Source organism: Lontra canadensis, unplaced genomic scaffold (assembly GCF_010015895.1).
Source record: "Lontra canadensis isolate GAN:19392208 unplaced genomic scaffold, GSC_riverotter_1.0 scaffold20, whole genome shotgun sequence".
NCBI classification, from domain to species: domain Eukaryota; kingdom Metazoa; phylum Chordata; class Mammalia; order Carnivora; family Mustelidae; genus Lontra; species Lontra canadensis.
This window is the reverse complement of record NW_022631014.1, coordinates 9,560,757-9,581,855: the sequence shown is the minus strand read 5'-3', so window position 1 is coordinate 9,581,855 and position 21,099 is coordinate 9,560,757. Positions and strand designations below refer to the sequence as shown.

At 37.9% G+C, this 21,099-nt stretch overlaps 1 protein-coding gene across 4 annotated transcripts in view; it reads left to right on the top strand.

The window, feature by feature from the left end:
* The window catches only part of NEK10 (NIMA related kinase 10), a 215,596-nt gene that overhangs the window by 88,856 nt on the left and 105,641 nt on the right, over positions 1–21,099 (top strand). For all 4 annotated transcript variants that reach the window (XM_032861000.1, XM_032860999.1, XM_032860998.1 and 1 more), the window contains one exon: positions 3,027–3,102. In XM_032861000.1, coding sequence (XP_032716891.1) covers positions 3,027–3,102 — 76 coding nt within the window. The remainder of the gene's footprint in view (positions 1–3,026; positions 3,103–21,099) is intronic.

The following is a 21,099-nucleotide window of genomic DNA, read 5'->3' as shown; positions in this document are numbered from 1 at the left end:
TAATTTTCCCTGCATTGATCTTTCATGTCTTTTATCATATTATTCCTGGATATTTGTTTCTCTGCCATTGTAGTAGTATGTTCCCTTCTCCTCCTCCTTTTTTGTCTCCATCTTCTTCTTCTTTATCTTCTTCAGAAGGAAAAAAAATGTTTTTGCTTTATTTTAAGAATTCAGTTATGAACGGCACATTAAACAATTTGTTTATATAGCAATCTCATCAAAGTGTATAGCAATATATTAACAAGCTTGCCACATCTTTTGTTTTTTTTTTTTAATAGATATAATTGACACATGCCATGTTATTACTTTCAGGTGTAAAACATAATAATTTGATGTTTGTATATATAGTAAAATGATCACTACAACAAATCTAGTTGACATCCAGCTTTGTTTTGTTTTGTTTTTAAATATTTTTATTTACTTATTTGAGAGAGACAGAGATAGCGACAGAGATAGAGCAGGAGCAGGGTGGAGACAGAGAAGCAAGGAAGCCCCAACGCGGTTCTGAGCAGGGAGCCCTGACGTGGGGCTTGATCCCAGGACCCTGAGATCATGACCTGAGCCGAAGGCAGAGGCCTGATGACTGAGCCACCAAGCGCCCCATGTTTTTGAACTTGAAAGAAAAATATTCATATTAAGTAGAGAATTAGTTGTAGCTTTTTATAGATGCCTTTTATCAGGTTAAGGAAGTACATAACTATTTATACTTTTATGGAAAGAACAGATGTTGAATTTTGTCAAATTCTTTTCATACATATGATCACATGATTTTCCTTCTTTAATGTGCTGATATGGTGAACTCTACTGATTGACTTTTAAATATTGAATTAGCCTTGCATTTCTGGCATAATGGCCCTTATGTATTATCATTTTTACCTATGCCTAGATTTTACTTGCTTATATATTTTTTGATTCTGTGTGTGTGTGTGTGTATTTTCATGGGGGATTTTGTTCTGTATTTTCTTTTAATGTCTTTGGCTTTGGTCTCAGAGTAATCTTGGCTTTGTTAAATGAGTTTGGAAGTGTTCTCTTCTATTTTCTGGTAGAGTTTGTGCAAAATCGATATTTATTCCTTAAATGTTTGGTAGAATTTGTTATTGAAATGATCTGGGCCTGTTTTTTCTTTGTTGGTAGTACTGTGTTTTGATAAGGATTTGGGGCTTTAGAATTAAGTAACCCCAGATTCACATCTTACTGTTAATTTCTCCTTGTAAGACCTTGGGGCAAGTTACTCAATCTCTAAGTAACCTGAGCCTCAGTTTTCTCATTTATAAAATGGGTGGCTGCGAAGACTGAATAATAAGCATCAGTTGTTCAATCTGTATTATCCTGAATTTATATATGTTAACTTATTCAGATTTTGATATTGTGTCATACTAGTTACTACTATTTATGCTGTTATAATCCTTATTTTAGAGGTCAGAAAACTACTGCAAAGGGAGATTAAATAATTTACTCAGAGTTACTCTGGTCGCACATGATGGAGCCAAGATTTGAACTGAGGCTGGTTCCTTTGTTCTTGCTTTAAGTGTTAAGCTGTACTAACCGTAGTAACACCTGTCTTTCAGGATTGCTAGCAGTATTCAATCAGGCAATTCATGCAAGTAGCTCAATTTGTGTTATTTCAAAGTTGTTTAGTAAATGGGTATTGTTACTAATAATGTGAATTACTGTTAGTTTGAAGTCTAACTACTATGGAATATTTTCAACCTGGAAGACATATTAGTATAGACACATTATTAGATACCTTTATTAAAGTTCACTGCAGGGGCACCTGGGTGGCTAAGTTGGTTAAGCATCTGCCTTCAGCTCACGTCATGATCCCAGGGTCCTGGGATAGAGAGCCCCCATGTCAGGCTCCCTGTTCAGTGGGGAGCCTGCTTCTCTCTCTCTCTCTGCATCTCCCCCTGCTTTGCTCTCTCTCTCTCTTTCTGTCTTTTCTGACAAATAAATAAATAAAATCTTTTTTAAAAAAGGACACTACAGTGAAATATTATAAATATTTGGTGCCGTGTACAAAGTGATATTGTGAACACCAAATTTTATTCGGCATAGCACCCTGAATTCTTGAGCTGGTTCAGCACTGTCATTTTGTGTAGCCCTGGTAATTAAATCTCTCAAAGTGTTAGAGGCTATGAAGAATATCTGTTTCCGTCACTTTGACCTAAGTTGTTGAGTGGTTTAAAAAGAGAAGTATCTAAAGGTGCTTTGAAAAGTACAGCTAGCGCTTGGGCGCCTGAGTGGCTCAGTGGGTTAAGCCTCTGCCTTTGGCTCAGCTCAGGTCATGGTCTCAGGATCTCAGGATCTCAGGATCTTGGGATCGAGCCCTGCATTGAGCTCTTGGCTCAGCAGGGATCCTGCTTCGCCGTCCCCCCGCCCCCACCGCCTGCCTCTCTGCCTACCTGTGATCTCTCTCTTCTCTGTCAAATAAATAAAATAAAATCTTTAAAAAAAAAAAAAAAGTACAGCTAGTGCTCATATTAAATATAAATATTTGGTGTTCTAAGTTGAAAATCACAATTGTTTGTTGATATATATTTTGAGATGATTCTCAGTATCATTATTTACTGTGATAGTACAGTTAGATGCCATTTAATATCAGATTTTCAGGTCTCTATGGTGGTTATTCAGGCTTACCTTATTTTAGCTTTTTTTTTTTTCCCCTGTCCAAATGAGGTGATACCTGGCATATGCAAATATCAGATTCATTTTATTTATTTGAAACTTATAAACGTAACCTAAAAAGTGGAATCACAAGTTTGATAAGTCCTTTGCCCTACTTTTCAGTCAGCAAAATTTATTTTAGCATTTTAGTGATAAATCTCATTATTTCAAAATATCTAGCACAGTGGCCTATTGTATGCATGTGATTAATTAAGACTGCGAGTGGTGTGGAAGATTGGCACATGGCACGTTTTGACAGAAGGTTAAAGCTTTCTGTTGTGAACTTTAATAGTTATTGTGTAGAATGTCAAAAGCTAAGGAACCATGATAATAATAACATTGCGGTTTTTTGTGAATTATAGCTGACTTTGGGCTGGCAAAGCAAAAACAAGAAAACAGTAAACTCACGTCTGTTGTTGGAACAATCCTGTATTCCTGGTAAGGACAATTATTTTATGGTTCTCAAACAGCACACCTAACTGTTTGGGGCTTTAGTGTCATGTCTTGGCTTGCAAAAGAAAGACGATTTTAGGAAAAGGAGCTTATTTAATGTTTTCCTCAATTACCCAGATAATACACATGTACACAAGTATACATCATTATGTGTGTTTGAAATAACAACAAGAAATTGTCTTTAGGGTGACTCTGCCCCTCATGGAGACTACTTTCATTACTTATAAATTGAAACGTTCCTTGGCACATAGTAGGTGTGCAATTGTTGAAGAATTTGTGAAGGAACTAACAGACTCGCTACTCACCATGACACTTGGAATATTTTATTGTACCTGCTTGAAAAAGGACTGTTTTTCTCTCTCTTCCTGTAAATGTTCAAGGGCAAGAGAAAGGCTTTTTGTGTACTAATATGTATCCTGGCACCCAGGAGATAATAGGGTCTGAATACATTTTATTGAGTGAATGAATAAATGGTGACATATATACTTAGACCTATGTTTATAAAGTTGGCTGCTTCTTGGGTAAATGGGTGTTTATATTTTGATGAATTGAAACACTTGTAACTTATTTAGTATGCTTTGAGGGTTCCTTTACAACCCATTAATTATTAGGCAGTGAGAATCTTCTTTTGCTGATCACGTATCATTTGTCTGAATCTTTTCAAATTAGCAAGCAGATAGAGTCATCAGTAGACATAACACATTCAGGGAAATATTCTCAAATCTTATTCAGCAGGTCAAGCCATCTAGATACTTCCATCTTCTTTTTTAATCTACTTTGTTGTTGTGCAGTTAATTCCCAGGGATAGGATTCTGAATAAATCTTCTCAAGGGAGGGTGGAAATTCTTTGTAAGTAACAGTATCATTTTAAAAATGCCTTTCCTACAAGAATATTCGGAATAGTGTCAGGGTTCCTACCACGATTCTGACCCTGTTGGCTAGTTATTCTCTCAAGTGATGACTGCAAATTTAGGACGTTCCCTAATATGAGTGACACGTCCAGTTCCTTTTGAATTTTCTGTATCTTCATTTTCTGAGTTTGTGAATTGGACAAAAATAAAGCAGATATATTTCATGGTCCCTCCCTGCTCTGAGTCTCATACCTCCTGCCTTTTTCTTTAATTGTCCTTTTAGCCATCCCCAAAGTGTTTCCCACCAAATTCTATAATCTTTGTATAATCCTGAACTTCTCTGAGACTATTAATGTAGACATAGGATGCCTGTTCCTGCCTTCTGGAGGCCCAAGCATTTGATGAGTCTGATGTTCCCTTGTCCTTTGCTCTTTCTTTTGCCGTTGCTTCCTCAAATATTACCTTATTTAATGGAAGAAAGTTCTCTTTATCTACTTTTGTAGGAAGTGCCTCAGAGCATTCTTTATTCTATAGCTCAGCTGCTAGATAAATGGTTTGTGGACACTGGACTGATTGTGCTAGAACAGAAGGTCAATAAAAGCTCCTTTTCTTCCTCTGATTTGATTCATTATGAAGCAGTTCATTGTTATCCTTCTCATGGAAAATAGTCTCCAAATATGGTCCTTGGTTCTGGTTTTTATCTGTATGTCTTACTTCAATTCCAGAGTCCAAGACTGCACACTATCTTCAATGGCATTTTCAGAGCAAATTTTAGAGTTTGAAGTTCTGAGAAACATTTTAGGCATGTTCTTCATGGAACACTCATTTGGGATTTCTGGATAATAAGCAAGTATGAGCTAAAATGAATGGAAAACTTTGACTAATCCTGGAATGGGAATTCTTTGAGGCTTTATTGCTTAGTGTAATCCCATTCACATTATGACATTAGATAATTTAAAGGAACGCTGGGGAAGATTCCATTGGATGGATGATAATAAACCTGCAGGTAAACTTGGACAAGCAGAGACAAAGTGAAGCACACCCAACAATTGACTGTACCTCTTGCATTCTTAAAAATGCGGTAATAAACTCAGAACTCTTAAATGACATAAAACAGTTCGGTAACTTCCAGTTGCTAATTATTTAAAGACCAAGTCTTCAGTGTGGCTACAAGCCCACAACCCTGCATATTCTAGCCCCTGCCAAGTCATAATCTTTACTTTAGCCCTGCCCTCACTCTATTGATTTCTAGCTGCTGCACCTGTGTTCCCACTGACCACAGGGCCTTGGCACGTGCTGCTCCCTCTGCTTAGAATACTCCCCAGTGGCCATCTGGTTAAATCTTTTTCATCCTCCATCTCTCTGCTGGAGTGTTGTCTTCTCTGGAGAAACCTCCTAGCCAACACGTATTTTCCCTGGTCTACATATTTCATGCACTTTTCTTTCATATGGTTGAACTTTTCACTTATTTTGTGATATGCCTGGATGATTTTGTTTACTACTATCCCCACCCCAGAGTCTGGTATTTTGTAGGCTCACCAGAAGTATTTATTATATGAATGATCTAATACTTGCATGGTTATGAACAGTACTTGACACAATGAGCAATAAAGAAAATTGCTTCTTTCGACTGTAACAAAATTTTAATCTTCTCTCTCTCTCCCCCGTGTGCTGTTCCTTCAGATCTTCAAAATGCTCCTACATGGTTTCTTTTTCTCTGGCTAGCCACAGAGTTTATGTCCTTACTTCCTTCTGGTATCTGCTTTAATGTCACTTCTGGAGGAAGGTTTTCCTGATCATCTACCCCAAACAGCAGCCTCCTTCTGACTGTCCCTTACTCTTGCTTTATATTTTCATAGCATCTGCCTCTATCTGACATTATGTCATATTTTAATTGATCTATCCTATGTTTCTTCCACTAAAACACAAACTCCATGATGGTGGGGCTGTTGTTGACTTTGTTCACTGCTGTTTCCCTGGGGCTTGAAGAACAGACTTACAGAATCTTAATAAATATTTTGAATTATTAAAATGAAAAAAAATTTTAAGTGAAAATGAGTCATTCTCGTTGTTTGTTTGTTTGTCTGAAATGCCTTTTTTTAAACTTTATTAAGTAATTGGGAAAATGGACACATATAGTTGTATGTATTTAAAATATACAACACAATGATTTGATTGACATATACATCATAGGATGATTATTAAGATCAGGATAATTAACACATCCATCCACATAGTTAACTTTCTTCTGTTGTGTTCTTGCAACAATGCTCAAGCTCTACTCTCAGCGACTTTTTAGCAAACAATACCATATTATTAATCACAGACACATACTGTACCTTAGCGCCTCGGAACTCTTTCTTCTTATAACTGAAATTTTGTATCCTTTGATCTACATCTCCCCATTTCTCCCTTCCCACAGCCCTGAACAACCATCACTCCACTCTCCGTTTTTATGAAATCCGCTTTTTTTTTTTGGTCTTTGTCTGGGTTATTTCACTTAGCATATTATCCCCTAGGTTCATTTATGTTGTTGCAAATGGCAGGATTTCCTTCCTTTTAATGGGTAAATAATATTGCATTGTATAAATACTCCATATTCTATATTTTAATATGATGAAAAATCCATGTGTGTTTTTATCAGGGTCTAAAGCACTAATATATTTTTGAATTTTTCTGACTTTTGCCTTCATGAAGCTTAAAGGGAACATTTTTAGTTTGAAACAGTAAGTACTTTGGTGTCAGGGTCTGCTGTATTTTTTCTATTTATTTACTTTATATCTTTCATAGTTACCAGAACAGTGACTAATGGGATCATGCAGGATATTATCATTAAAAAAAATAAAATGTGGAATGATTAGAAGTTATTGAGACAAGTGTTCTTCTATGACTGATAAATTGGTCCTGAGGGAAATTGCTAAAGAAGAATTTTAAAGAATGAGAGCATAATTGGAAAAAGGATGTGAAATTGGCAGGCAGATTGGTAGGGTCATTATTGAGAGCACAGGCTCTGGAATCAGACTGCTTGGGTTTAAGTCCTGGGTCTACTGTTGAGAGTTATAAATGATTGAATTTCTCTGTGCCTCAGTTTCCCCATCTGTAATCTGAGATTATTAATACTGCCTACCTTCTAGGATTGTTGTCAGATTAAGTGAGGTAGTACAGGTTGAGTGCTTGGAACAATGCCGGATTGGCATATAGTAAGCGCTCATTAGATCACAGTGATTGGTATCTGCTAATTGGAGTCTAAAATTTGAAAGGATGGCACTCATTTGACTATATAGATTGTATGGTGTCTAAGAATCAGATTCATTTTCTTTTTTTAACAGTATTTTTTTAAAGATGTATTTATTTATCTATTTGACAGACAGAGATCACAAGTAGGCAGAGAGGCAGGCAGAGAGAGAGAGGGGGAAGCAGGCTCCCTGTTGAGCAGAGAGTCCAATGCAGGGCTCCATCCCAGGAGCCTGGGATCATGACCTGAGCCAAAGGCAGAGGCTTTAACCCACTGAGCCACCCAGGCACCTCTCAAATTCATTTCTTAATAATTACAGTAGAGAAGAATTACTTGTGCTGTGTTTATTTATAGTTCATTCTCCTTCCCTATCTCTATGTTTGCTCCCTGAATGGCTGCTTTGGTTACTAGGAAGAAACAGGACTTTTCTAGCAGCTGAGGAGTGTGAAAGGGAAGGAGTATGTGTTTAGCGTGCAAAGACAGGGAACCTGGAGGAACAGAACTTTCCATACTGGGGCCTTGAGCAGGTGGGATGTGGGGGATGCTTTTACCTATATTTGCATTTATTTATGGCTTCTCTGTGGCCAGCAGGATAAGATATACCTGAATAATATATAATATCACCCCTTTCTGCCCACAGACCCTCCAAGGCTCTATAAATACACACATAAACACACACACACACACACACACACACACACACACGCATACACACACACAGAATCTTAGATGAGGTAGGAGTGAATTTTGAACAAACTCAGAATTTATTTACACAAATTGAACTCTGAATACATCTTAAGACTCAGTAGAATATGTCACATGGTCCCACAAATTTAAATGGAAGCTGCAAGATAAAAACCACTAGAGAGCATCTATTAATGGTGTTCTACCCCATAATGTCTACCCAGCAGCACAAAAAGCAAGAAAGGGAGTTCTCTCATGCTTGATTTTGTCAGTGGAAGTCCTTGCTTCTTTATTGGTTGGTAATTCCAAATCACATATCTTCGGTTTCTACATCTCCTTTTCTTTACCTTTTTAAAGTCCTTTTTACAAGTAAACATTGGTCTGTAAGCAGTGGATGTCTTTCTCCACATTTACCTGAGTTATTTGTCTAGTTTGCCATTTTAAATATTTGATATTCAAGGCATTATATAAAATATTCCACATTTCCTATTAGAAGTAAGTGCGAAAAGGATTACAGGATGGTCAGATGTTTTAGTTCATGTTTTTGTTGGTGGCGGTGGGAGGGGTGGTTTGACCAAAGGAAATATCCTCCTATTCTTAAACACAATTTATTGAATAATTAAGAAATTAGATGAATTACTTGATGATGAAAAAATATATGTTTTGGTTATCTACTGTTACAGAACAAATCATCCCAAAATTTAATTACTTAACAACAGTTTGTATGGGTGTGCTGCGCAGTTCCTCTGTCGGTTTCCTTGGGCTCACTTACATGGATGCATCCAACTGAAGTATTGTCTTGTCCAGAAGGTCCGAGATAGCCTCACATATCTGACAGTGAGTGCTGATTCTTGTTGAAGGCTCCTCGAATCTGTTCCAGGTAGCCTTTTATGAGACTGTGATAGAGTGGCATTCTAAGAGAATTCCCCTGGATCATCTCATGCCTGTATTGCCTACCCCTGGCCCATGCTGGGAATTGTAGGAACCCTCTCATCCGGCAGTGTCCTTCTAGCACTATCTGCAGAAAGAACTTAACATGGTGCTCATTTTATAGGAAAAATACTTAAAGGAATGCCATTGTTTATTGAAGGCTACATTAGGAGCTAGGAGGCATTAAATCGATAGCTAAGATATGAAGTCCAAGATTTGACCGAACACACCTGAGGATGGGGCATTAGTAGAATAGGTTCACACTACTGCCATGGCATGGTCAGTGCCATTATTTCCATACAATACAATATAATTTATTTCTCTATACTTCAAGCATGGGTACATCTCCACAGTGTGAAAATGAAATTCTCCTTCAGTTCAATTCTTAACAGACTCAGCATATTTAGGGGAAAGCAGGAGCTGTGGTTTGGCTGGGTTGGGATTTATGTTGGAATAGTGGGAGACCTGGAATTTTCCTCTTGGCATTATAGAGCTGCCTGGTTTCTCTCAGCCTGGCAGTCCCTTAATGGAAATACTCTTTTTCAGAAGACCTGAAGAATGAAACTGTTCATCACTTCACGTGTTTCTTATATAGGTACATCAGCAATTGTCAGGATCAGATAACTTAGTTCTTTCCCATAGGGAGAATTCAATATAATTTGGGGAGACACATACATATACATATACACATACGAGTAGAATGATCAAGGATTAGTAAGCCACACAGTTCTTATGTGAGCCTCTGGCAGGTGCACAGAGAAAGTCCGTAGGAACAGTATGGAAAGCTCTGGGTAGAATGGGGAGCTGCCAGTGCTGCAGAACTCGAGGGACAGGCCCACGAGAGTGGAGTGGGCACTCTACTATTCTGTATAATGGTTGTGCACTATGCAGGATTTATACAAAGTGACTTATAGTTTCCTTCCATTAAGACGCTATGGCAGGACTTGCTTGGAAGCGAGTCTGGCTGACTGATCAAATGGTCAGAAGGAAAGAAGAGAAAAGAGAACAGTGATGAGGGCAAACAGAGAAAGGAAACTGTGGGGGAAGGCAGAGGATTTGAACAATGGGGAAATATGAAGGTCAGATTATATCAGAGGTAGAGAATTAAAGAAACATTTTAGTTATGTCGCAGTCAGTGCTGCATTTACCGTCTTATTCTTATGAATGTATTACCCGATGACATTACCAATCATAAATCCCTTTACATCAATTTATTTCATAACTTATTTAGCTAATATTAATACTCTGCACTATTATTACATTTTAAACTTAATATTAATTACTGATTTTTAATCTTGGCATTTCAGAATGCCCTTAACAATCCTAGGAGAGTATAGCACAATGCCAATAAAAGAAAACTTCTTTTGAGATGGCAGATATTGTTTTTCTCCCAAAAAGTAGGATGACAGTTACTAGTCCAATATTTTGAAATTTAAGCTGCCCTTTAGGGAAGGAATTTTCCAGAAAATACACATAACAAAACAATAAACTGTCAATCTGGGACAATATTATGGTCTATAATAAAATGACAAAATAAAGATTTGAAAATGTGAACTGTATGTAACTTCAATACATATTGGTAACACTCAACCATTTCAAAGCCTCATTTTCACAGAAAGGGAAATTTGCTGGATCCACACATTTGGTGGGTAAATTCTGAAAGATTTTATATATATTACCTAATTCCACCTTAGTATTCCAGGGTTTCAAGAGAACCTTATCTATTTCCCATAAAGTGTTTTCCTCCCCGTCCACCCAGATCGCCTTACCTTATTTACCTCAATTTATCCCCAATTTTTATAACAAAACCTGCTTCATCCATAAATTTTATAAAACCATGCTCCAAATCACAGCAGTGAGAGTAGTAATAAGGTGTCATAGGGTTTGCCTGCAGGGCCGTCCTTCTATAGGAACCAGTGTAATGTAGTGCAGACTCTAGGCTGGACAGCCTGGGTTTCCTCCTGGCTCTACACCTTTCTGTTTGAATTTGGGCAAGTAGCTTACTATTTCTGGGTCTCAATTTCCTTATCTGAAATGGCAAAGCTGGTGGTGATACTGATAGTTCCTACTGCATAAGGTTGTTGTGAAGATTAAAAAGATGATAGATATATAGGTGGCTAGAAAAATAGATAGAGATAAGTGGATTGCACTAGCATTTGGAGAATAGCAGGGTTCAATAAATATTAGCTGGGAGCACCAGCTTTATTCTTTAGGAAAATATTTCTTCCCCCACTCCACTCAGGTACTCTTCCAGATGGTTTAGTAAGTCCCATTGCATTGGAGATCTTGCCTGTGGCTTGTTTGGGCTGCCCAGATTTGGCATTTCTCCCAAGGTAGGCCAGTCCTAGCATTCCTGTCCCTGTTGGGAAAATGGCAGGAGTGGGAGTGTTCTCTTCTTTGAAGCTGATCCAATTGGAATTCTTTCCTGAGAATGTGTTTGGCTGGGACTCAGTAAAGAGGTGAAACTGAAATGTGAAAGGCCCAGCAATGTGTGGTGGCCGTGTTTGTAGCCATAGTGGAGGTCCCTCTGAGAAGAGGCCAGTACTTGGAGAGAACAAGAGGAAGAGAGGGAAAGTTCTGGCAAGGTCCAGACCCTAGATTCCATTTTCCTTAAGACCCAGCTGCAACTTTGCTCTTCTTGTATGTACAAAGCCTATCAGTGAGTTCCTCTGGTTCCCTAACCTTGCTACATATCTTCGCTTGATCCTTAGTTCAGGTTGCCCCCAGTGCACACTCTGAGACAAGGGTTCATGTGCAAGGGGATCCTAGGAAACAAGGGTAGAGGCGTGGGGAAGAGAGACAAGGAAGGGAAGACAACAAATAAAGAGTTTCTTGGGGGCAAATCACCACTATGGGCGACTGGATCTCAAACCTACTGGGCCAGTTTAAATGTATAACTCAATGATCCCACCCAAAAGGAGAGAATGGGGTGATTACACCAGGTATACCCACCATTGGTTAAGGTCGGTTACACAAGTTGAGATATACAAGTTGACTGATACTTCTGGCCTGTTGTGCTGCAGGGAAAGAACATCTAATGGGTTAAGAAAAATCCTCAGACAAATGTGCAAATGGTTGGAACTCAGGCCAGTATGCTCTGAAAAAGTAAGCGTGAAGGGGAGTAGGGAAGACACCTACAGAACTTGCTTTGACTTATAAGGGAAAACACTCTGACTGGTGCATGAGAAATCACTTGCAGTGTGGCCTCAAAGTCTTTGTGGAAGCTGGGCAGAAATGTATCTGATCCTCTTCTATTCTTTGAGCCAACATAAAATCTTCCCAGCTCTTTCTGGACAGTCTTCCATGTCGATAGGGGGAAGTCATTAAAGAAGTCCCCAACAACTTGTTTTAGATTTTCCTCCTCATTAGATGGAGGTGAGATTTTTTTTTTTTTTTTTTTTTTTTTCACAATCTCATCCTGAGAGATTTTCTGCCTCCCTATAGTTCTGGACTTGTAAAGAAGATGGTAATGTGACGCAGATGATGTAATGATCACTTGAAAATAGCTGTGAAAGTAATAACTAAAAATCAGAAGCAGATAGCAATCTTCTCTCTGTGAGTGTGTCGACTAGCTTGTATAAAGGCCGTCTGAAATTTACTTGGAAGTTGCTTGACTGCTTTTTAAAAAAATCAGTCTTTTGTTAAGGAGCAAGACTATACATTTTTATGTGATTTTATATTTAGAGGAATGCATTTGTATAATTACATACTAGAATTGAGAGATTGTATTATCCTTCTTTGCAAAATTACCATAATTACTTTATTTAGTTATGTACTTGAATTTTAAAAGCTGGTGATATTTGGCTTGAATACAAATACAAAATGTGTGGTGTCAACCGATATGCTAGCTATTTTTTTTTTAAACTTCATTAGAGACAAGCAAATGGCAGTCGATGTACAATGAGAAATTTCAAGGCTGTTGGATCTGAATTTAATTTCTGTTTGTGACTCGAAGTAGGCAGTGCTTGATAATTTGATGGCTGGAGTGTAATCGCTGGGTGAATGTAATCCATTTGTTTAGTTGCCCAGACTCCTCACTGTATTTACAGTTAATTGGTTCTCATTATGGTCCTTCTAATAGATACCATAAAGCAGTAGGATTAGAGAAACCTGAAAAAGAACATTTAATTTGTATTCTTTCTTGAAGCAAAACTTAGCAAGTGCTTATCTGGTTCATTTTTCACCATCTTCATGACAGGTTAAGGGGGAGAAAGTCTCCAAGGGAAGTGATTTATAAATTCTTTTCATTGTTTTGGGCCTTTGCCATTGAAATTTCTATAGCCAGAAAGCCAAAAACCCAAAAGTGTTCTTATGTCTAATTGAATTCCTTTTCTTATGACTTGAAATGCTTTTTGGACTTCAGTGACTGTGCAAAGGAGCAGATCACTACCCATCATTTAAGAGTTCTTCATATAGTGAAATATTCTAAGTCTTTCCTTCTAAATTTCTTCCCTGTTTCTTCATAGTTCTAAACCTGTAATTCGGTATTCTAGATATTCCACAAAAAAACTGCCCATACGAAACCTTTTCTAATGCCTTAGGCCACATGAATTCATCTGACGAGGAGGAATCCAAGTTCCTTTTTTAAAGTGCAATTTTAGTGCCGCATTTTCAGCTCAAATATATGCATTTGTTCCACATAAGGGCTGATTTTACTTTGTTTCATTTACTGACTTCGTTTACTGATGGAGCAAATTAAAATTGTAAATGTCCCTAGAAGATCTTCCAGTCTGCTTTTTCTTCCTTTCCTCCTTCCCCACAGTTATCCTCACTATAAATTCCAGAGCTTTCCTACATTAGTTGGGCTTCAGGCTATTTGCAAAGAATTTGATTGAAAACAAATTGGTAATGGTGCCAATGTAAACAAATAATGAAATTACTATAAATGAATATTTCTCATCACTGATTTTTAAAATCAGTGATCTGTTAACTGTAATTTTCAGAATTGTTTTTAGATACATAAACATTTTCACTTATTTTTAACTTTTTTCTTTTTTTTCCCCTGTGTATTTGATATTTTATTTCTAGATTATTTCCAACTATTGTGGCTGTTGTACAATGAAATGGGGGACTGGTTAGGTTGGCTAAGTAAATAATGGTAATTGGTATTATAGTAAAGTGTTGACCTAAAAGCATATGCATAGTATATTGTTAAGTGGAAAGATAGGTTACCAATAGTACATGTATATTGCCATCATAAAAACAGAAATATCTGAAAATCCTGCCAAATATGGCATCCTGAACTGAAAGTGAATTAAAAACCAAAGGATGACAATCAGAAATAAAACAAAGAACGACAAACCCCTGAGTCCCCCAAAAGTTCAAAACTTGTTGATTAAAATTTCTTCTATTGTTTGCTTATTATAAAAGCAGTATATTTTTAGTGCAGAAAATAATGAGAAAAGAATCCTATTAGGAACACTCATAATCTTACTAACCCAGAGGTGGGACAATACTCAAAAAACCACTTCATGTCTCAATTTCAAATCCTTCTCTGTGCAAATATATAGATACACATGCACTGATATAAATGAATGCTCTTTTTATACCTTAGTTTTATATACATATTGTGTTCTAGTATCTGGGTAAATCATAAATTAGGCAACCAGTCTCCTTTTTAAAGACATTAAAAATTATTTCCAGCTTCTCCCTAATTCATATGACATAGGGCATGTATAATTGGCTGAAAATCAATTAGAAATAAGAAGGCAAAGAAATTTTTACAGCAAAATAGTTATCAATACGTGGAAAATCCAATAACTGGGGATATTCATTGGTGATTAATTTCTCATTTTCTAAAAGAAATTTTCATTTTCACCAGAGTTTTTTATGGCCATTAAGATAAGAATAGCTAGCTAGAAGTTCTTAGGTCTTTGTTTATATCAATCTTAGGCCTTTATATGTATCAATGTCAGAATTTAAATTGGATCAGTCTTAACTGACTGCTTTTCGATGGAGTAGTTTTTAACCAAATGGTTGGTTGCTGGTAAGTAGGCATGTTTATGGCACCTTCTCTGATTAACAGGACCTTTCCTCCTAACCTGTTCATATACAATTAACAAAAGATTTTCATTATTTTCTGTTTTTGCTCTGCTCATATGAATAAAATTGTGTTTCCTTGCTTATGGGTATCACCTACCTAGTGATCTATATTTTCAAGTTTTGTACTAAGGAATTAAGGACAAATAACCTGTGTTTTGGTGGAATCAAGTGTTTATCATGAACCCCTCTGCTTCCACATCAATGGTGAGCAACAGAACAAGCTCGGAGGACACAGGTTGCTGAAGGAGCTGCAGGAGACTGGGGGAATGGGAAGTGTGTGCTGGAAGGTGTGAGGAGGTGTTTGACTAAGATACCAACCAAGCACAAGAGGGAGGACTTTCCTCTTTAAGCACTGGGGCCCCTGATCCCTAATTTGCTGAGAAAGCAGGAGAGATCAGAAGAGAACTTCTCCCAGCTCTGTTTCCATGCCTTCCCACCTAGCTGGCCCTGTGTCCCTATAATGGTCCTGCTCTCATGTGACTCTGTTTCCTTGGTCTTAGCAAAGGCCAGCCCTCCTGCTGTGCCTCCATTTCCTACAGATTATCACTCCAGAATGCTCCCCTCTCCATTCTGCTGTAATAATTTCTCTGCTTCCACTGACTCAGTCCTACCAATTTGCTAGCATACTGTCATTTTTCCCATCTTAAAAACAAACACTTCTCTTTCTCTTCAGCTACTGTCCCACTTCCCTCTTTTCTTTTATAGCAAAACTCTGAAAGAGAGGGCTTGGCATATAGTAGGTGCTCAGTAAATACTTGTCCAGTGAATGAATGAATGAATGAATGAATGCACCTAATGGAGTAAGGCTTTGTGATAATCCAGGTGAGAGCTGATTTGGACCTGCTCTTAATAGGAAAGAGGGTGTTTGGGAATGGGGTTCATGGGAATTCTCCATGCCTTCCTTTCAATTTAGTTGTGAACTTAAAACTGCTCTAAAAAATGGTCTTTTTTTTTTTTTTAAAGAAGAGATAGTATATAAATTTCAAAGGAAAAACTTAAAGTTCTTGGTGATTTATTTTATGTATATATAATGGAGAGAAAAATAGAACATAATTTTAAGACTTTGCGTTTTATAATAAGATTAATTAATGGTACAATGGATGGATATACTTGTTAGAAGTGATGTGTATTCGTTTTTTTTTTTAAAGGTTTTGTTTATTTATTTGACAGAGAGAGATCACAAGTAGACAGAGAGGCAGGCAGGCAGAGAGAGAGAGAGGGAAGCAGGCTCCCTGCCGAGCAGAGAGCCCGATGCGGGACTTGATCCCAGGACCCTGGGATCATGACCTGAGCCAAAGGCAGCGGCTTAACCCACTGAGCCACCCAGGCGCCCCAGAAGTGATCTGTATTCTTGTTTCAATATTTTCATTTCCATTTTCTCATACATCTTTTTTTAATAAGGATAAAAACCCTATCATCTTAATGTTACAGATATTGGTTGACCAGGTAATATTCTCTTCTAACATTCTAACTCATGGTTGATAACTCACATTGAGCTGAAATGGAATTTGTTTCTGTTTACTTTGATTACTCTGAGTTTTAACTACTCTGGGCAATTGGCTAAGGGCTGGCAGGGGGTGACCCAGAGTCAAAGCATTTAGCCCACCTTGCCTGAGGTATCCCAAAGTGTTCCTGTGACCCCAGGAACCTGTTAGGTCAACTCACAAAATGGCTAGTGCTCACCCCCAGGCCTGAGCGTCATAGGCTTTGGAAACATGATAGATACACTTTACAAGCATTCCCTCAATAGGTAAATTGTTCCCCCAATTCCTCTTTATTTTTTTTTTGTTGTTGTTGTTTAAATTTTATTATTTATTTGACAGACAGAAAGCACAAGTAGGCAGAGAGGCAGGCAGAGATGTGGGGGGAGGGGAAGCAGACTCCCTGCTGAGCAGAGAGCCTGATGCGGGGCTCCATCCCAGGTCCCCAGGATCATGACCTGAGCCAAAGGCAGAGGTTTAACCCACTGAGCCACCCAGGTGCCCCTCTTTTTCTTTTTTATTTGGAGTTATATTTTATTTGGTTTGGGACAATTCCACAAACACATATAGATTAGACATTTGTCATATTTTCCGACTGTCCAGATGACTTTGGAACACAGGTTCTACCTTTGGGGATTTTCCTACTTGATGAATATCCTCTCCTTAAGCAAGTCACTAGAAAAATGTGTTTTCTTCATCTTCCTTATAGCTGTAGCAAGTGGTTCTCATGTGACTCAGACTCCATCATTCAGATAACTTCAGCAAGAGTTGGATTTGCAAGTGAAAACAGGAGAGGGCATGTGCTGGGCAAGGGCAGAAGTGGTGGTGGAAGATTGTAATGTTTGGGTCAAGGGCAGAAGTGGTGGTGGAAGATTGTAATGTTGGGATTCTGATGTCTGTTGCCCTGGGTCAGTGATGTTAACTGTGCCAGGAGTATTGTTTCTGACCCAGGGGTCCTCACAGAGACTCTGTCAGACTCTTAATGGCCTTTAATAAGTACCTTTTCTGCATAAATGGGCTGTAGTGCGTCTGTGGCACAGGTGTAGTACTAATGGATTTTAATAGTACAGTAAAGATTAAAGAGGGGACATCAGATGCACCTTCTCCAATTCCCTCTTGCCTCCACAAAAGTGGGAGAGGAATGCAAAAATGGTGATGAATCCCTGTCTATTTATTATTAATAATAATAAGTAACACTTTTTTGAGCACTTATTATTTTGGGCGTTGTCTCATATAATACCTTCAGTGGTCTTATGAGAAGGATATCATATTTCTACTTTTAATGGGAAACATGATTTTTTTTTTTTTTTTGAAGAATGGGAGTGGTAATTCCAGGGCATCAAGGGTAAGGAAAATCAAAAAACGAGGGAAGAGGGACAATTAATACAGTGTGGTTTGTCACCAGGCTGGTCAGTGCTTCACTAGGAAGCAGCCAGTTACTTGGTCATATGGGATGTCTCTGGACAGATCTTGAGAAACCTCTGTATATTAAAGAAGTCCATTGGGGGAGAAGGGAGAAGAATTAATCTCCAGTCTCTCACTGGTCAAAGACGTCTATCCTACAGGCTATAATTTCTCCATACTTCTGGGTTGCGTTACTCAACCCCACTGGAAGTATTCTGGGAGCAGTGGTATGCTGCCAGTCTCCCATAGAGCAGTTGGCAGAGGCCTGGGTGCAGAAATGCCTGTAGCTCTCACCAAGGCTGCCATGAAGGAATCCAGGATGGAGCAAGGCCTCACTGTGGGTGACTAGACAGCTGTCAGTGTTAGGAAGTGGAGCTTTCCATTGAATAAGCTGATGAGGGTCCAGGAGGACAGGACAGATCTGGGAATGGGCATAGATGTAGATACATCACTCCAAACTCTGCATCTGTCATCATATGGCATTTCCCTTTGTGTCTGTTTATGTCTATGTTTTCTTTTTTTTTTTTTAATCAGGATGCTAATCATATTGGATTAGGGTCCATCCTAATCAAGTGTAGCCTCATCTTGATGACATCTGCAAAGACCCTAATTCCAAATAAGGTTACATTCACAGGTCCTTAGTATTTCAGTACATTTTGGGGGGGGAGCACAGTTCAACCCACAATAGCATCTGCATGGTTAGGGAAGACATAGGGAAGAATTTACAAAGAAGGGGAAGTGAATAATTTAGTTTTGAGCATGTTAAATTTGAGTTGCTTTTGAGGTTGTAAGGTTGTCATGTCCAGTAAGTAACCCAAAATATGTTTTAAGAGCCTCAGGGAAAATTTTTTGGCCGGTGAGGAGATGCAGTCATCAGCATCTGGGTGGGACTGGTTGTGAAACAGACAAGTGCTGAGCAAGACCTTGAGGAGTCACAGTGTTTATGGGGTAGACACAGAGGAAGCCTTGGGGGAGACTTGGAAGGAGTAGGCAGAGAGGAGGTAGAAGAAGGAGAGCCAAGAGAAAATAGTGTCAGACAAGACATGAGAAAGTTTTCAAGAAGGAGCACAATGCTTTTCCAAGGTCAACAGCATCCCGTGCTATAGAAAGGCTAAGTACTGAGCATTGTTATTTTGATAAGGTGAATACATGACTCTGTGGAAAGAACTGAAGGATATCCCTTGAATCTGCAGATAGGTAGTGGTTACCAAGAGTGCTTTATGAGGGAAACCTGAAGGAAAATATTGCTTGGATTTGCGGATAGACAGTGATTACCAAGTTTAGGGATTTCAGGGGAGTGGTGAGGTCGAAGGCAAGACTGCAGGGGCAAGGGTGATAGCTGTGGCAGGTAGAACTATGGCCACAACCAGTAGAGAAAACTGCTGTGGAAGAATGTGAGGGGCGTGGTGGTGGTCAGAAACCAGGAGATAGAGAATGTTGTTCAGAGGGGAAGGAGCCCTTGAAGGGACTTAAAGGTGTGAGAGAGGGCAACATCTGTGGAGCAAGCAGGAACTCAGGATTCAGCCTCCTCCTTCAGAGTATCTTTGTTTTGATCTCTTCTATTCGTTGTGCATTTGTACTTTATTTAATAAGAAGAGAGTGTGCTAGAAAATCTTTGAAACTATTGAATTAGATGTTCCAGCTCTAAGAAAAAAGAACTATTAATCATTAACTATAGCTCTACACAGAGTAATTTGCAGTAATAGCTTGAATAAACACATTCAGATAATCTTGGTTTATTTAAGGTCATGTTTTCAAAAGGACCTTAATTGATAGGAATAACTATTATAGCTATAATTATTTGCATTTCAGTTCCTGACTGACACTTACAATTTGGCTATGTGTAAACTTCAGCTTTTAAATTTTGGCTTGAATTTTTTAATCAAGCTTTTTATTTTGGTTCTAGTATAGTTAACATACAGTGTTACATTAGTTTCAGGTGTACAATATAGTGATTCAGTCATTCTAGGCATTACTGAGTGCTCATCATGATAAGTGTACTCTTAATTCCCTTCACCCATTTCACCCATCCCTCACCCAGCTCGCCTCTGGTAACCCTCAGTTTGTGCTCTATAGTTAAGAGTGTTTCTTAGTTTGCCTTTCCCTCTCTGCTTTTTCTTTTTCCTTTGCTTTTTTTGTTTTGTTTCTTAAATTCCACATATAAGTGAAATCATATGGTATGCAATAAGTCATTTATTTCACTTAGCAGTATGCTCTCTAGCTCCATCCATATTGTTGCAAATAGCAAAATTGCATTCTTGTTTATGGCCGAGTAACATTCCATACCACAACTTCTTTATTCATTCATCTCTCTTATTAATGGACACTTGGGCTGCTCCCATAATTTGGCTATTGTAAATAATGCTGCAATAGGGGTGCATGTATCTCTTTGAATTCGTGTTTTTGTATTTTTTGGGTAAATACCCAGTAGTGTGGTTGTTGGATCATAGAATAGTTATATTTTCAGCTTTTTGAGGAAGCTTTATACTGTTTTCTGTAGTGGCTGCACCAGTTGGCATTCCTACCAACAGTGCATGAGGGTTCTTTTTTTCCCACATCCTCACCAACACTTGTTTCTTGTGTTTTTGATTTTAGCCATTTTGACAGGTATAAGGTGATAACTCATTGTAGTTTTAATTTGCATTTCTCTGATGATGAGTGATGTTGGTTATCTTTTCATGTGTCTATTGGCCATCTGTATGTCTTCTTTGGAGCAATGTCTGTTCATGTCTTCTCTCCGTTTTCTAATTGGATTATTCGGTTTTGGGGTGTTGAGTTGTGTAAGTTCTATATATATTTTAGATACTAATTTTGGCTTGTGTTTCTTTAAAAAAAGCATTTCTCAACCCTGAACTATTAACAAATATGTTTGGAGATTTTTATACCACAATGAGATTTTAATGCTGGTTCATTTTTTAAGTTTTTTTTTTTTTTTTTTAAAGTAATCTCTCCATCCAATGTGGGGCTCAAACTCACAACCCTGAGCTCAAGAGTTGCATGCTCTACCAACTAAGCCAGCCAGGTACCTGTACTGGTTCTTTTTTTTTTTTTTTTTTACAGTTTCTGCTTAAGTAGATTTACTGGTAGTGATACATTTTTGAAAGACACATGTATTTTTTGTTACCATTATAAAAGAAAATTGTGTCAGTTGGAAAAATTTGAAAAATATATAAATGTGTCAAGAAAAAAATTATGGTCACATATAATCCCACTATCTAGTCTTAACCATTATTTTTAATATTTCTTATTTTTTGTTATGAAAATTTTCAACATTAACAAATATCCCTTTATGCACATTAAGTTTTAACAAATGTGTTATCTTCTTTAAAGAAAACTCTTAACTCTTTAAAGAAAA